The following is an 18,233-nucleotide window of genomic DNA, read 5'->3' as shown; positions in this document are numbered from 1 at the left end:
TTATAGTATATATATATATATATATATATATATATATATATATATATTTGCTTGTTTGTATTGGGTTACATTACTTTGATCCGATTGTTTCATAGGGTCAACTCAACGAACGCATCATGATCCAACTCATAAAAATATCATACACATTGGCAATGGCGGAGCTAAGATTGGATTTTTCATAAGGTGTTCAAAATCCGAAGAACTAAACAAACGAAATAGGATTCGACATGTAATTTTACGTAGTAATACTTTCCGTCGAAGTGGGTTTGGATGAACCCCTAACAGAAGGCTGGCTCTGCCCCTGCACATTGGACGTGTTTGAGTTGATTTTGGCACTCATATATCTAAGGGGTAATTTGGTAGTTGGATAGAAACAAGTTATTCATGTATTAGTTTTCGTATCACTCATGATATGACGAACTCTAGTTTACCAAGAAAACATCAAATGCTCAGAATTGAATGCATAAAAAGAAGAAGAAAGATTGAACTTACAATTACAGGATCAAACATCTAGCTAAAGCTCATCGCCAATGGTTGAGTGGGGAATTCTTGATCACATTTATCAAGAATTCACAACATTTACCTTTTACTTGTATACATTTCTTCCACTAACAAAATAATTAAGCATCAACCTGCAGAGCATTTCCTTTTTAGTGTTATGTTAATTAGAAGTTGTGTTTCAAGAACAAATGTTCATGAGGAGAAGCTGGTCCAATTTCTTCTTCCAAACTTCTCAATCCATCAGTTCCATTTCCACAGTTCCTACTTTCTAAATTCTTTGCTTCAACATCTGCGTCCGATACTGAAGACTTTCTTCTCTGAGATGATGCTACACTTGGGAATGTAATCCACGAAGGAGCTCTGAATTCGACATACCTCTGATCCTCAGTTTCTGCAACATCTGTTGTTTCTGATGTTGATCGATTTGATGAGGACTTCTTGTGCATTCTGCTGCTTCCTAGAACAACCTCTGTTGGCAAGATAGGCTGGTCATTGCTTGGACTACCCATCAATTGAGCAAGTGCTCTCTCCAAAGCTGTTGTTACTTTATCCATTGACGGCCTCTCTTTCCCTCTCATCCTCACGCATTTGCTGGCTATATTAGCGATTCTTCTAAGAGCTTCAGCATCAGAAGGTGATTTCAAAACTGGATCCAGTATTGCCTCTATTTCACCAGCTTTGATTAATGGGACTGCCCATTCCACTATGTTCCCTTCATCGTATTGCATGTCAATAGCTTTCCGACCACTGAGAATTTCCAAAAGCAAAACACCAAAGCTATAGACATCAGATTTGGTTGTAAGATAATGTAGTCTGTAGTACTCGGGATCAAGGTACCCAAGTGTCCCTGCTGGTAACTCAGCTAATGGGGAACTGCTATTAGCAGGTCCAAGCAAGGAAAGCCCAAAATCAGCTACTCGAGCATTGTGTTCTTCATCTATAAGGATGTTTGAGGACTTGATGTCTCTGTGAATCACAGGTGGACATGCATAACCATGCAAATATTCGATTCCCCGAGCAGCTTGGACTGCAATGGTTACCCTTCTTATCCAATCCAATTGCTCCTTCTTTTTCCCGTGTAGATGTTCATGCAACGAGCCATTAGCCATGTACTCATAAACTAGAAGTCTCTCTCCACCTTCTTCACAATAACCTAGCAAATTGAGCAAATGAGCATGATTCAACCTGGACAGCAAGTCTAGCTCATTGTGGAACTCCTTTGAATTCTTCTTCATGTCAGATGACATTATAGCCCTCTTGACAGCAACCACAGTACCGTCCTTCAAAACGCCCTTGAAAACACACGAAAAGCTACCCTTTCCAACTTGTGATTCTTCTTTGAATCCCTCAGTTGCTCTCTCAAGATCTTCATAAGTAAACATCTGAGCTCTCCTTATTTTAAGATCATCCAAATCAGCCCTATCTTTAGCAATTTCCTTTGGGAAAGTACCATTCTTCCTAGGACTAGGACCTTTCCCTGAACATCTACAGTTCCTTAATTTGTAGCGAACATATACGATCGAAGTTAGAGATACAACACTCACCAAGAATACTGCAAATGCAACCTCAGCAACAATTACTGGTAACTGGAGTGACCAAAATTTAGCGTTCTTCTTCCCAGAAATAGCAGTAGAACAGCTGTTTAGGCAGTCAACAGAGGTACAACTTGAACAATTATACGTGCACTGACTGTCCGTAGATGAAGTGCATTGAACCTGTTGATACATTTCAGCAGGGCAGCCATTGGTGCAGGGAAGGCAAATGCGAGAATCAGGAGACTTGCAAGTTGCACTTCCGTTGTTAAACTCATAGAAGCCAGATGCACAGGGTCTAGGCTTGCAGACTCCAGGAGAAACAGCGAGTGGTAGCGATGAGGGAAAACCAAACCCCCAACAAACAGGCAAAAGTGAAATTTCCGCAAGGATACCACAAGTGAAGTAGTCACCAGCTGCTATCTCATAAAGCCTAACTCCACTAGGAGGTGGTGTGCTTTTCTCAACTCTGTAACCCCAGCAAACGACATGACGGTCATAGCTCCTAATCCCACAAGCATGAAACTTACCACCAACAACAGATATAATTGGATCACTAGGGGCTGCCAATTCAACATTGAGTTGAGCAACAGAGAATTCTTCTTCAAGGTTCATGCTCCTTCCCCAGCAATACACTTGAGAATTCACCCCTTCTAGGATCCCACAAACATGATATCCCCCAGCTGCAATCTTAATAAATCTCAAATCTTTTGGTGCTAGGGTAATAACCTGGCTACTAGTTTCATCCCCCCAACATAAAACACTTTTATTGACAGAAAACAAAGCACAATTAAACTCAGAACCAGCTGAAATAGAGTGGATCTGACCTTCAAACTCATTATTTGTGGTCATGTTATAACCCCAGCAATCAACAAGTGAAGTGTTCCTATGCTTCCCCATTAAAGGTTGCCTTAGTCCACACAAATGATTTTCACCTGCAGATATTTCCAAGTATTGAGACCCTTTGATCATAGGCTGAGGCACTCCCATTTGTACAAAATTACTTTTCCCCCAACAATAAGGCTGGTAAGAATCCATCAAAAGTCCACATACAAAGCCATTTCCAGCAGTAAGACCAATAAAAGGGAAATGAGCTGGAGTTGAATATATTATAGAAGAAGTAGAGCCATAGCAGCTGACCAAATGAGATCCATCTGACTTCAACCCACAAAAAACAGAACCATATTCACCATATGAAATAGCAATTGAAGACATTGATCCAAACCCTGATACTTTTGAAAATACTACAAGAAGCATAAAAGCTCTTACAAAGTATCTACATTTCCACATCACCACACACCACTTATTAAACACGTCCATTACACAAATTAAAAATTAAACAAAGTACACAAACAGAAAGTCAGTGCTTTCTTTCACCTTTATCCTTTTTTATAGAACCAAAATACCACTCCTCCTTCTCCATAGTAGCTGACTTAATTTATGAAACACACGAAAAAAAAAAATAGTTCAAACATACCATGGGTGGGTAGATGAGATCAAAATTCACAACTTTCCTTCCTCCCAAATAATTATAATACCCTCGTTATCAATACAATTAAACAAAATTTGTAGCCAAGAAGCTGCATATTTCAGTTCAAGAAACACAAAAAAGAGAACATAATGACATTTTTTTTAGCCCCTTTTGTGTCAAAGTTATCGGTGCCCTCAAGAATGAAGTGGTGAAAGACAGCATAGGAGAAATAGAGAGAGAAAAGTGAGCATTAAATGCTTCAAAACTACATCTTCTCAAAATAAGAGCAGTGTAGGTGAAAGCATTTAATGAAAAATTTATTGCAAAATTGATATTTCAATGCCTGGATACCTGCACACATGTCCTCCCTTACTTTCTACAAATAACTACTACTTAATTTTATTCAAATTTTCTCTCTTCTTACAGAGTACACCATAATTAACTAAAATTTCCATTATAATTGTACCTACTTAGTACAATCATTATCATAATCCCCCCTAATCATCCTAAAATTGCTAGCTTTAAAAATTTTGTTTCTACTTCCTCCGTCCAACAATAATTCTCCCTCCGCCTAATTATAGTTGTCCATTATATTATTTTGGGATATTCAACAATACTTTATTTGTCTAACAATAGTTATCCACTATACTAAAAATAGTTGTCCATCAATATTTGTCCAATCTAGAAAATTAAGAGATATAATTTACCTTTTGTGTTTGTTTTACTCTTGCTATTAAATACTCTCTTTGTTCCTAATTATTTGTTCACTTTTGAATTGACACACCTATTAAGAAATCAATAATTGACATAATGAGTTTACCATTTTGCCCATATTAATTATGAAGTGGATGAATTAAAAAACTTAATAGTTTCAAGAAGTTCTACTTTTTTTAAAATAATTAATTGAGGGTATAATAGGTAAAAAAAAATTGTCCTTTCTTAATTTATTAAAATGAACAAGTAATTAGGGACAATTAAAAAAGAAAATGTGGACAAGTAATTAGGGATAGAGGGTATTATTTATCATCTAAAACATTTTTTAAAACATTAAATTTAATAAAGTCAAAGGATAATAAAGTAGTATTACAATATTATTTATTATTTTTTAAGGGGTGTGTCAGGTCAATAGTGGACAACTATTATTAGACAGAGAGAGTATTTGTCTACTTTATGAAATCAATAAATAATTTTACACTTAGTTCATAATTTACTCATCATTAATTATAGTTATTTCCCTATTACATTTTTCAAGATATTGTATCTCTTACTTCCTATGTCCCTAATTATTTGTCCACTTTTGAATTGACACACATATTAAGAAAACAATTATTGGAATAGTAGTTTACCATTTTACCCCTATTAATTATAAAGTGGATAAATTAAAAACATGAGATTTTCAAGAAGCTCTACAGTTTCAAAGTAATTTATTGAGGGTATAATAGATATAAAAAAAATGTTCTTTCTTTATTTATCAAAATGGACAAGTAATTAGGGACAGAGAGAGTATATTCAAAAGGTGATATAGTAAATTATCATTTTATTTATAGTTTCATAAGAAATGCGCAAGTGGACAACTATTATTAGATAGATTGAATATTTATTTTATCCTCTGCGCCAGGTTTCAAGAATAGTTCTGCAGACATTTATGTTCTCCTAAAGGAATTAATTTCATTTCACGCTCGGAGAATTAGTGATGATCTAATAGGTTTAATAAGGGTAATGCTAAATGGCCAGAAAATTTAGTCAGAACTTGGCCAGAAATTTAAAAAATTTATAATATTTTTTATTTTAAAATAAACTGATCTTTTTTCTATTTTTAAATTAAAAGGTATTAAAGTTAAAAACGGTAAAAAATGTTCAAAAAGATAAAATAACATAGGTAAAATATCATTCTGGCTAAATTTTCTGGCCAATTTTTTTTTTCCATTTAATAATTCGTCAGTGATGATCTAAAAACACGAAATATGATTGTGGATCTATGTTGACGTGAGTTACATATTTGTTTTAGTGGATGATCTAAAAACACGAAATATATTTGTTAGACTATCTACAACCCAACTCTATTTTTTTATATTTAGAAAGTAAAATAGAGAATGGGCTCTCCAACCCCTCTTTATTTCATCATCTATCATTCATTTATAGAGAGGTGAATAGTTGGAGAACTACTATTCACACTCTCTATTTCATTTTTTAAATTATTTTATTAGTATTTCTAATATTTTGTAACTAACATATTATTTTTCATATAAGGTCATTAATTGAATCTCTAATATTCATATTTTTTTAAAATATAATATAATATTTAAAAAAATATATTATTTAATATATTTTACTTTTATTCCTGTATTTCAATTTTTAAAATTTTCGTCACTTTAATATAATTTAATTTTATTATTAATTTCACTATAAAGAATGGACAAAATTAAATGATCTACAATTGTTCAAAGATCCACATTTTCAAAAGAAGAAATATTTCGTGATGAAACAAGAATCGTGTCAAAAAGATGTTGAACGTGCATGCGGAATTTTGCAATCACGTTTTTTGCAATTATTGTAGGACCGTCATGTTTTTGGAGAAAGATGTGCTACATGATATAACGACTACATGTATTATACTACATAACTTGATAATCAAGAACGAACATGATTTTAATGCACCAATTCAAGATGTCATAGAGGCTCCAACTGCAACGACATAAATGGTGATAGATGAAAATCTATGATTTGAACAATTTTAGCTAGATATAAGAAAATTAAGGACAAAAATGTTCATTTTGAACTCCATAATACATCAATAGAATATTTATGGGAGCAACGTAAATACGTAATAATCTTAAAAGTTGACTATTCATCTAATGTTTATGTCCTTGTATTTCATTAATGATTTCACATATATTTGAATTGTCCATTAATTTGTATACTATATAATATTTGCTTGCAATTTATGTTATTTAAAATAAAATAATTTTTCTATTAAAAAAAGAATTGAAAAAAAAAAATTATATCATACGAAAATTATATAAAGTGATTATTGAAAAAATGAAAGGATTTATATTATGAAATAAGAATGAAATAAAAATAATAATATAATATTGAAGAGAGAGAAGAAAATTCCTTTTTTAAAAAGTAAAATAGAGAATTGGATTGAAGTTGATTATCTAAAAAAATAGAGAACTTTATATTTGGAGAGTAAAATAGAGTGTAGGGTTGGAGATGTCTGAACTATTAATACTATTAATTTCTTTTACTTCTTCTCCTTAATTTCATTATTAATGTTATTTATATCATTTTTTAAATCACTTCTTTTTATTTGTTTGTTTTTTTAATTATTATTTTTATTTATTCTTAAAAATTAGTTATTTTAACTTTATATATAAAGTTGTGTATGATAGTGATGAGTCCAGAGCTAAAATGGCCACTTTTTTCTTTCAAAATGCATAAAGGGCTATTGAATTTTTTTAATACTAAAACGGACAACTCATTGTTGGGGCAACGAGATCCTTTCTCAATTTTAACACCGTTAACAACGTCTTTAAATCGATCTTTCTCGCTGCAGCTGCAGTTGGATTTTTTTTCTTAAATCGCTGCAGGAGCAGCGATTTCATCAATTTATTTTTAGATAAAGGTTGATCCGGGGGCAACGATATGCTTATTTTTTAAAATTATTTGTGTTGTTGAGTAAGACAACATAATGTATTCTATTTATGAAGTAATAAAAAACTGCCTATTAATATTGGGTACCTTTCTTTAAAGGAAAAAAAAGATATTTTTCTTTTTAAAAAATGAACTTAGGACATTATAAACTTGATTATTCATGCAGGCATAATTCAATTATCCTTAATGTCATAAGTTTGTAGTAATGTAACTATTGATATATATATTTAAAATCAATTTTATCATTTTTTAAATTTTAAAAAGCAGTTTTTTTATAAAAAAATTTTATGTCGATCAATTTATAGCACATAAAATGAAATGAAAAAAATAAACGTACGTTTCTTGCTATATCGGCAGTACAATATAAGTTTCCTTAAAAGAAAATTACATGTCTATTTTGTTATTATTAGTGCATTAATCATTATTTTTCCTTTGTCCCACAAAATTTTAATCTTAGTTGGAAAAAATTTCTTGACATTACTTAGCTTCATGTCATTGATTTAATTATTCAAAAAGTCTCTCATATACGGTTATTTTTTCATACGTTGTTTGATTTGTTTTTTTAATTAAAATAGAAAATTGTTATTATTGAGAATATAAAATGTAATATAACATGAAAAAATTATTTACCAAAAAAATTGATTATTAATATATTGTAATATTATATTATTACAGGGAATGAATATTATAAAAGAAGATTTAAAGTTTGACTACTGACCAAAATAAAACATGTTACAATAAGAAGAAAACAATGCATGCATTTTTTTTTTTGGATGAAATCGCTGCTCCTGCATCGAGAAAGATCAAATTAACGGTGTTAGAATTGAGAAAAGATCTTGCTGCCCAGCAACACGTTGTTTGTTTTGGTATAAATAAAATTTCAATAGCCCTTTATGCATTTTGGAAGAAAAAAATTGCCCTTGTGGGTCCAAACTCTGATAATGATGATGTGATATCTCTTAGAAGTCATGATTACTATTTATCTAATTTCTCAAATTTTTAGAATTTTTTTTGTCATACTAAATACAATAAAGAATAATTATATTCAATATATTAAGCATTATTTACATTGTAGGAAGGAAGGTTTAATTACAATTTTATTATAATTAAGTAATGAGAAAGATATTATTTCAATATCCTACAATCACATAACCTTAATTTTTTATTATATATATTTCCTTATAAATTATTATTAGTATTTATTACATTTTATTCAAATTACTCCTATTAAATAGATTTATTAAGAATTAGAAATTTATAGTTATTCCATTTATTTATTTCCTTATTAATACAGTATTATTACTTTGTTGGAATCTTTCTATTTTCCTTATGTTATTTTTAGTTTCTTCTTACTAATTAGATAAATTATATCTCATTTACTTATTTCCTTATTATTATAATATCTGACTCCCCATTTGTCTTAGGTAACTTTCGTTTTCTTTTTACTAATTAGACAGATTAAATATCATCATTATGTGTATAAAAACATGAGAATATTTTTGTCAATTTTTGCTTACAAATGCAAATGACAGATGCTATATTTCTTCTATCAAATATTGATTTCACTTTTATTTTTTTTTGTAATCTCTATATCAACATTTAAGAAAACTAAAGGTTTGCATTGTATATAATAATGTAATAATAACTAAGGAGAGAGAAAATATTATTTTAATATCATAATTCAAAACTTTTGACTTTCTGCTCAATAGATGTTAAATTTGTTAAGCATTTCTTTTTTATCATTTAAAAGAAATTTTCATATATTATTAAAACAAGTAATACCGTTACGATTAGACAATAGAATAAATATAAATTTAATCAAAAAATAACTTTTTACGATCATACGAAGCGTGATCAAGTTCTCTAGTCATAGCATATTATGATTAAATATTAAAACTGGAAAAGTGTTAAGTCAAATGAAGAAAGACCAAAACATCCATGGAAAGAAATTAGATATTTTTATCCTTTTAAAAATTAAATAATTACTTTTTTTTTAATCTTTTCCATTACTGTATTTATTCTCATTGCACTTAATATCATAGGAACTAATTTTTTTCCTCTTCTTTATTTATTTATTATTTTTCTCCTTTGTTTATTTTGAATTCATTTTCATGACTCATATTTAATTATCTATTTGATTGTTACTCTTAATATTTACAATTCTCATTCTTTTCATATTTAGAACTTCCAATAATTAAGAGATGTTACCTATAAAAGTTCTAAAATACATTATTTGCGTTATAGTCTTTTCGTATTTCAACTTCATTTGTTTTATCCTTTGAGCTTCTACCTGTAATTAGTATTAATAATTATCTATTACTCATCTTTCTTATCTTGCTTGCACTATATAAAGGTGTACAAAAGAATAGTAAATTACGATTCTCTTTTTTCTGAAATTTGTTTATTGTTTTGGATTTTGCTCAATACTATCTGGACAAGTAAATTTATTTTATTTTGTGTTTAAGAGCTTATATTTATAAGGTAACATGAAATTAATATTATTATTTACTATTTAGTTCATGTTTTAGTTTGACTTGGTGAAGAAGATTCTTGAATTTTGATTAATTGTGGAAGAAGGTGTTGATAAGAACCCAAAATATTATGTACTGATTTTGTATTTCTTCTTCCATCTATATTGTTATAATCAAAGTCGTAAGAAGAATGTGTATATTGTATTTTTTTTCTTTTATGTTTTTATTTGTTTTTTCTTAATATTAGACTTCTTTAATTTGATTTTCTATGAATTTTCGAATCGTAATTCTGTAATTTTAATCATTTTATCGATCTATAAAAAATTACATGGGACACAAGCACATGTCCAGAGACTAGTATATATATATATATATACACACACTATGCATCCTTACCACCAAGGGAAAAAAAACTTCTCAAGAGTAACAAGGAATGAGTTGACACCAAAGATGCCAAACATAACGTCTATAAAAACGAAAAAGAAAAAACTTCACTGAGCACCATCAGACCAAGTCCATCACAATAATAATCTGATCTTTCAAATTCAAAAATATCCAAAAATCATGCATCTACACAACAATTTTGCAGCGACACAAAAATAAGAATACTGCAGCAACTTTTAGATTCCAAAGAGCCCTTGTCCACCTGGTGCTTCTTGTTCCAAATGTCACTCCTTTTAAACTTAACTTTGCCACCCTAGTGCATGGGGTATTTAACGGCAAGTCAGCAGCGCGTCAACCAAGGTTCAGGTGCAACGATTGTCCCATCTCTCAAGGATGTGGAGAATTTCCAGGAATATTGATATCAAATTCTACTGCCATTCAAGTGTGCAACAAAATTCACTGCATTGGGAGAGTATGGCGACAAACGACATCATCTTGCATTTAGTTCTTCTAACCCTGTCCGATTAATTATTGTACATATCACAGCATACCTACTTGTCTTGACGTTCCAAGGTGCCATTAGGTACTATCTACCATCTGAGTTAACACATTTGTGCAAGGATGCCCAAGCTCTCCCACAATTTTTCTGTAGATATTGAAGTTTGGAACACCATTAGGCAGATAATTTCACTTCATCTCTTGCTAGGCCTGACAAGCCCATCAGTCACCTGGAAATGTGAGTTTTAACAGGGCCAAAAAACATTGAAAACTAATCAACTCTAGCTTCTTGCATGTTGTTACTAATGCCTTAGAGATAACATATTCAAAAGCTTGAATAACTTGAATAGGTGTTGCAAACATAGATACAGACATAGCCAACTATGAATCATATTGTTCAAGGAAATGATACATCTATGACCAAATCATGACAAGTACTATATGTTGTCCCTCAGAGGATAATACCTGGAGATGATATTTTAGATAACAAACCTTCCACACTCATATCTGACCTTCCGTCTTGAATATGTGAAATAAGATCTGAAGTTCAACAGATTGGATCATGGATGCTGATACAATCTCAGCACTCATTGTTGATTGTGTTTTGATTATCACACTATTTTGTTGTTGTTTTTGCTTTCTTCTGGTAGACCTTGCAATGTTTCCTTGTTACCTGCTATGTTTTCTTCACTTCACTGTCTCTTTCTTCTTTGTACCTAGATTTGCTGCACTTGAGTCGAGGGTCTTTCGAAAACAACCTATCTACCTTCATTAGGTAATGGTAAGGTTTGCATACATTCTACCCTCCCCAGACCCCGCTTGTGGGATTCCACCGGGTATGCTGTTGTTGTAGTCTCTACACTCGTTTCTCCATGTAAATAACATTACTACAATCTGACTAAAGTTGTATGTCATATTTGCTTCAATAAATTTAATGATTCATGAATAACACCAGATGTCCAATAGCTGAGGTGTCTAGCTTGGTCACTTTTAAGAAGACTAACAGATGCAAAAAACTGTCAACAAAATCGAAAAGCCAGAAAGTCAAAATGCAAGTGTAGTATATCAAAGGAATATGAACCAAAGTATATGTAGAGACCCTGAAAATTTCATAAGGTTCTAGAACTATAAAGTGCGCTAACGAGTAATAAAAATAATGTTGTGTGCCAAAGGTGACTTGAATTAGTATAATATCACTCGGTCATAATAATAAGTATACAAAGTGTATTAGAAGTGACTTAGGGTCTAATGAAAGCCCTAGGCCCAAGCTAAGTAGAATACCGCACAATGAACTAATGTTTCATACGAGCATCAATGGTCTTAACTTCAAATGAGATGTCTATTCTTCTTTTCAGCTATCCCATTCTGCTGAGGGGTGTACGAACAAGATGTCTAAATCAATAATTCCTTGGTGAGTCATAAACTCTTGAAACTGGGAAGATAAGTATTCTAAGACATTAACACTATAAAAAGTACGAATGGAAACACCAATTGATTTTGTTTTTCTACACAAACTTTTGAATATAGAACAACTCAGAATGATCCTTCAGTAAGAAAATCCAAGTACATCTTGAATAATCATCAATGAAACTAACAATATAACGAAATCCTAAGGTGGAATAGACTCTACTAGTACCCCAAATATCAAAATGAACTAATGAAAAATAAACTCTAAACCCTCAGCACTACGTGAAAATGTAGTGTGGGTGTGTTTCCCAAGTTGACACAGCTCACAATACAATGTGGATAGACTAGACAAACTAGGCACCATCTTATGTAGCTTGGACAGACTCGGATGTTCCAAACGTTTGTGAATTAGGTCCGGGGGATCCGTAATGGAGCATGTTGTGGAGGAATTTGAAGAGATAAGATAGTAAAGGCCTTGTAATTCATATCCTGTGTCAATCGTTTGTCCCATACTGCGGTCCTGCATGAGAAAATCATCGTAAAAAAATGTTATGGCATAGGGTAGGGCTTTGTCAAATGACTAACAAATGCAAGATTAAAAGGACAACCAGGGACATAAAGAATAGAGTTTAGAATGACGAAGATAGGGGTTTGGCTTGTCCAACTCCTTTTCGTTTTGTTTGGATCCCATTAGCTAAAGTAATAGCAGGAAGAGATTATGAATAATAAAATACCATACAAAAGTGATTTATTACCATAAATATGATCAGAAAGCGCCCGAGTCCACAACTCATGATCCAAGTGCACTAGATTGTGAAACACAAGCAAAGGAATTACTAGCAACATAAGCATCAAGCTGAGCAACATAGGCTACTTGTGGAGACGTATGCTTACTTGCTCGATACGGAAGGAACTCATCATATTGTGTCTAAGCAATATGAACATTATTGGATTGTCGACTAGGCTAAGAAACAAAGGCTACTAGTGGAGATGTCTGCTTACTTGCTCGATACTAAAAGGAACTCATTATATTCCTTTTGAGCAATAGGATCATTATTAGGTGGTTGACAATGCAGAGTATAACATATGTTACGAGTGTGTCCAAGCATATGGCAACAACTACACTTAGATTAAGATCTTCCAAAACGACCTCCTCCTCGTCGATTCTCCATAGATTGAGATTTTTCGTTTTTCTATGGTTTGAGATGCGAGAACAGAGAAGTCAATGGGGGGTGATGGAACCACTTTGTGACTGGGAGGCGCGATAAGAAAAAGTACACGAGAGAATAATTCATCAATTATAGGAACTATAGGACTAGCTAAAATCTGATCACGCACTGAATCACGGTTAGTAGGAAGTCCAGCAAGAGTAAGTACTAGAATTAATGCTTGTCTATGACTCTATGTTGTTGTTGGTTATCCTTCGTTGTGACAAGCACCAACATTTCAAATTCCTCCATGACTGCCTATACCTGTCCCAAGTAGGCAGACATGGGATTCTTGTTTCTTTAAGTTGGTCATCCGATATATCACATCATAGAAACGAGATATGTCATTAGTGTATAACGCACGAGCATTTTTCCAAACTGAATAACACATTAGGAATCGGCAAAACAAGGACATCAACTTGGAATCAATAGATCGCCAAAGAAGACTACATAATTGAGCGTCAATCTTTTCCCATTGAGTTTACTCTTTTCATCTACCACACAAGCATTGTTGGTTAAGTGGTCTTGGAAACCTTGACCCTTTTACCTCAACTCAACTGAAAAAGCCCAAGCCAAATAGTTTAAGTTCCCATTAACGGTTTCGGGGTGATCATAGGGCTTGAACTTCTAATTCTTGTAATTTTGGAGCCAAAAATATCAACTTTGAAAGACATCTTGTGAAATCATAATTTTGTTGACTAAAATCTGACAAAAAATATAGAACCGTTGTCGGAATTATAAGAAAAACTTGTTTTTGTTGCCGGAAAAACAGATTTGACCACCCGAAAGTGGTCAAAATGAGGAAAAAACTATATGGGTAGGTCGGAATGTTGGGCGACCCTACTGGGAAAAAATATCTGCCAAAAAAGTGGCCAAATATTAACCTGGAATCGCCGAAAACAGTGATTGGAGTACCATATTAGGGTTTCAGCGATCGAATATTAGCAATAACTTGATATTCTGGCTTGGAACATCCTCACGATCTCTAGTAAGCCAAATCCGCAATAAAAAATTCACAAAAATCACCCTCAGGCACCGACGTGTGGATCTGACGCGTCGCCGGTGTCGCAGCTTCAAGTAGCACATGGGATGTGCAGTGCCGGAGCGGTTAACTGGTTTGGTTAAAGTAGAGTGGGGACACTGTGGTAGTGTTGGTTTTCGCACAACACCGACGAAAGAAGAAGAGAAAATAGTCATCAAAAATTTAAGGCACAGTGACTGTGACTTTGTTTTCTTTCCCCATTGCTCTAATACCATGTGAAAAATATAAGAGAAAAATATTATTGAATTGTCAATCTACATTATTACATTGATACCTACAATCCTTTTTCAAGTAGGATTTTATATATGATTCATGTTCCTAGTCCAATTCTAACGATGACCTTAACAAAGCCATTGAATCATTTGTAGCTAAATGAGAGGCAAACAACTAAGAATTTACTCGAATAGATGATGAGTGGTAGATTTCCATTCATTTGAGGCCTTTTTAGTTCAACAATTAGTGTTCTCAATGCCTAATTATGTCCTATTCTAATGATATTTTGATGTTTTGCAGCTATGAAGGCTAAAGGACAAGGCAAGGATGAATACATGAAAAAACGCCAAAAATATTGAAAGAAGTATAAACTCCCATCTGGTAGTCGCCTAACCAAACAGGCGGATCACCCAATTGGCATGACCTCACCCAAAGTGACAGTGTGCACAATTGAAAATATTCAAGGCAGGTTGGCGGATTGAAGATGAAACGGCGATTCACCGAAGCTGAAAGGGCGAACTAGTAGACCATCGCCGAAGGTGACAAAATTCTGAGCAAAAATGAAAGCTAAAGGGCAAACAAAGTGGTAACTGGAGATCCGCCGAATGTGAAAGGCAGACCCAATTGAGTCTGTCAATTGAGGTTCAAACACCTGAAGCCTGAAACAAATGAAGGGCAAGCTGAGGAACAAATGGCGATCCGCCAAACATGTTTGGCGAGCCCGACTAATGTTGTCGAATTGTTCACGCATTGAATTTTGGGAAACTATAAATAGTCCAAAAGAGAGAAAATGTATCAGATATTTTTTTAGAAGACTTTTGGGATCACTTTTTAGATATCACCTTAGTATTACCTTTTAGAAAATACTCTTTAGTTTTGGGGTTTTGTGAACAACCTTATAATTGACAATTGAAGGTTCAAATTGAAGTATGTCTTGAAGATTATTGCTTAATTTCAATTCTCTATGGCTGAAATCCTAATGGGTATACTTTCTTTTCCTTTTATGATGCTTGGCTAAAACCCCAAATCTAGGGGTGTGATTATGGGGTTGGGCGTTGATTTATTGTAATGGGTTTTGTGTCTTGTTCTGTTTTATTGTTGTAGATTCATGGATTTAAGCTAATTAACATGGGCTTAATTCATGGGTTAGGGTTGCAAACTTAATCCTAGCCTAGATATTCGATTGATGCTGGAAAGAGATTATTTGAAGTGCGTAATTAGTTTAATGCCTGCAATTCAGATTTGTTTACTATAGTTTGCTTGAAAGAGAAATTGTGGTTCAATTCTAGTTGTCAAATCTACTCGAAAGAGAGATTCTAGTAAGGTTTTGGGTTGATTTGTGATTCACATAAATGAGACTAAAAGGAGATTCTATGATTTAATTCTATGAGATCGAAAGAAGATTAGTGTTATTTAAGATTATCCAGCCTATCCATGATTGTTTAGTGATAATGAGCAAGCACAAGTACCCCTACTTGATATTGATACCAATCCACACACCCCTAAATCGTCTTTTACTTGTTTGAAATCCAAATTTTAGTAATTGTGCTACTTGATACCAAAATCCTTTTCGTAATTTTAGTGGAATCATCCAATCTCTTTTAGTTGCTACAAATGAATTGGTTTATACTCTTGTTTTCTTAATTGAATTCCTTGCATTATATCACTCACTTTGGGATTCCACCCCGACTCTTTTTGGGTAATTTTATTGCTAACAACTGTGTATTCTCTTACTTGTTTTGAGGGTAACTTAATCGTTATAAATAGAACATTTTTGTTGTTGGAGGCATATGAGATGAAATAGAGAGAAATGCAAGAAAAGTTGAGAATGGAACTGTTATGAGTTCATATTAATAAGGAATTTTTGAATGAAGAGAGAAGGTGATTAACTAAGATGTCACCAACATGGAAGGATTATGGAAATGTCGAATTTGAGCTGAAGTGTAAAACACTTTGTTGAACTAATTGTTGCTGATGAACGTACGTTTAATCATGTTGTTTGATTGGATTGGAGATGTTTGGTCGTCAATTGGGTAGTTGGAGCTAACAGTGGTCATAAAAGGGAAACATTGAGGTATATTAGGTGTTTACCCTCCAGGTGAGCTTTGAACCATCTTATGAGGTTTTCTAATCTGTTTTTTCATTGGATGTTCCCGAAGGGAATAAGAGGTTTTCTAACAAACCTTACAAATTTTCAAATTAATGTTTTGAGTGAGAACCCATGTGCATGAGCGACAAGCTCGCATAGTTTGCTTCATTTCTTTAAATACATTGTATAAATTACTCAAGTGTTGACCTTGTAAAATTTTATGTTTTTGGTTATAACTGTTGGTATCTGAGCAACTTGAGCAAACCTCAACTAATTCCACGATTCTTTATCCTTTCAAAGACAAGATTTTCAAATCTAATAATATTTACGATCAATTCATTCAACATTTCCTTTTTTAGAAGACAATTTTTCACATCTAAATTTTGTATTAGATATACTAATACTCTACCCCATTCATCTGGAAGTCTTGGTTAATACTCTTCGCGATTAAGTAAAAGATGCCTCTTCTTTACATTTAGAATATCTTCTTTATCTTCTTTCGAAGGCAAAAAGATTTTCAAATCTCATAATTTACGATCAATTCATTCAACATTTCCTTTTTTAGAAGACAATTTTTCACATCTAAATTTTGTATTAGATATACTAATACTCTACCCCATTCATCTGGAAGTCTTGGTTAATACTCTTCGCGATTAAGTAAAAGATGCCTCTTCTTTACATTTAGAACGATTCTTTCTCCTCAAATATTGTAATTTGAATAGTCTTATCACTTCAAAGAAGCCCGGTTGATACATGCTATCTCCCGCTAGTATAGGTACCGAGTAACTCTATCCATCAAGGCTTGGACAAATGGGAACAAATCACCTAGTGTGTTTGCGTTTGTTGGGATTTGAACTTGAGATATCATGGTGCTCAACCCACTTCATTGACTACTAGTTCATACACTTAGTGCTTTGTAAAATTTATGTTAAAAGAACTATTAAGGTTTGTGCAACACACTATGATTCTTAAATGATTATTTGTACCTGCTATCTCTCACCAGTATAGGTAGTGGGTAACTCTGTGCATCATGGCTTGGACAAATGGAAACAAATCACCTAATGCTTTAGCCTCCACTGGGATTTGAACCTAGACATCAGGTTCTCAACCCACTTCATTGACTAGTAGGCCACACTTTTGGTGCTTTGTAAAATTTATGTTCTTATAAGAACTAAATAAGGTTTGTGAAATGCACTATGATTCTTAAATAATTTTTTATTGAATTTGTTTAAGCTAAAAGTACAAGATGAGGGCTTTTGTACTAGTCGACTTCCAATTACTTTTGGGATCTATCTCCCTCCTCTTTTTAGCTCCATTCCAGAAGAGGGGGAAGGAACATCGGCGGCTCCTCATAAGCCAATTCACCTTGACGCTTTTGGACCGATGGGAACAACTCCGGTGGTACGTCGTCTTCAATTCTCCACGATGACTTCGGCGTCTGAAACGCCGGAGGAGAAACCAAATTTCAAAGAGCACAGGCTGCCTCAAAGGGGGCAGACGCTTTAGTACCTTGCTCCTAGTTCTAATCAAGGGAAGCGTGTGGTAACACTTGTTGAAGCAGATCTCAAGCCCCAAGAGGACTATTAGAAGAATGCAATTATAGGGTCTGTGATGGGAGATACCCCTAATCTTAGAAACATGGAGCTCTTCATAACGAATGCGTGGAGATTTTCCAAAAGCCACAGATTCTTGCTCACGATGACGGGTATTTCATTTTTTGGTTTGATTCAAGGGATGATTGTGACAGTTTTGATAGGGGGACT

The 18,233-nt window shown here is 33.2% G+C and overlaps 2 protein-coding genes across 6 annotated transcripts in view; both read right to left on the bottom strand.

The window, feature by feature from the left end:
* Positions 1–457: 457 nt before the first annotated feature.
* On the bottom strand, positions 458–3,886 carry LOC102606103 (serine/threonine-protein kinase-like protein ACR4). The gene has a single exon (XM_006352014.2). It carries the CDS (start codon positions 3,351–3,353, stop codon positions 666–668), a length of 2,688 nt encoding a protein of 895 aa, XP_006352076.1. The 5' UTR covers positions 3,354–3,886; the 3' UTR covers positions 458–665.
* A 6,212-nt stretch (positions 3,887–10,098) lies between these two features.
* Positions 10,099–18,233, bottom strand: part of LOC102605313 (probable serine/threonine-protein kinase GCN2) — a 61,527-nt gene continuing 53,392 nt past the window's right edge. The window contains exons 30-31 of one of the 5 annotated variants that reach the window (XR_001474003.1): positions 10,565–10,659; positions 10,099–10,472 (exon numbers count right to left, since the gene is read on the bottom strand). The gene's annotated coding sequence lies outside the window, so the exon portion shown is untranslated. The other 4 variants (XR_001474004.1, XM_006352012.2, XM_015310766.1 and 1 more) reach the window with 4 other exon arrangements.

This window comes from Solanum tuberosum, unplaced genomic scaffold, assembly GCF_000226075.1.
Source record: "Solanum tuberosum cultivar DM 1-3 516 R44 unplaced genomic scaffold, SolTub_3.0 scf00137, whole genome shotgun sequence".
NCBI classification, from domain to species: domain Eukaryota; kingdom Viridiplantae; phylum Streptophyta; class Magnoliopsida; order Solanales; family Solanaceae; genus Solanum; species Solanum tuberosum.
Note: the sequence above shows the minus strand (reverse complement) of the source record. Positions and strands in the feature narration are given on the sequence as shown.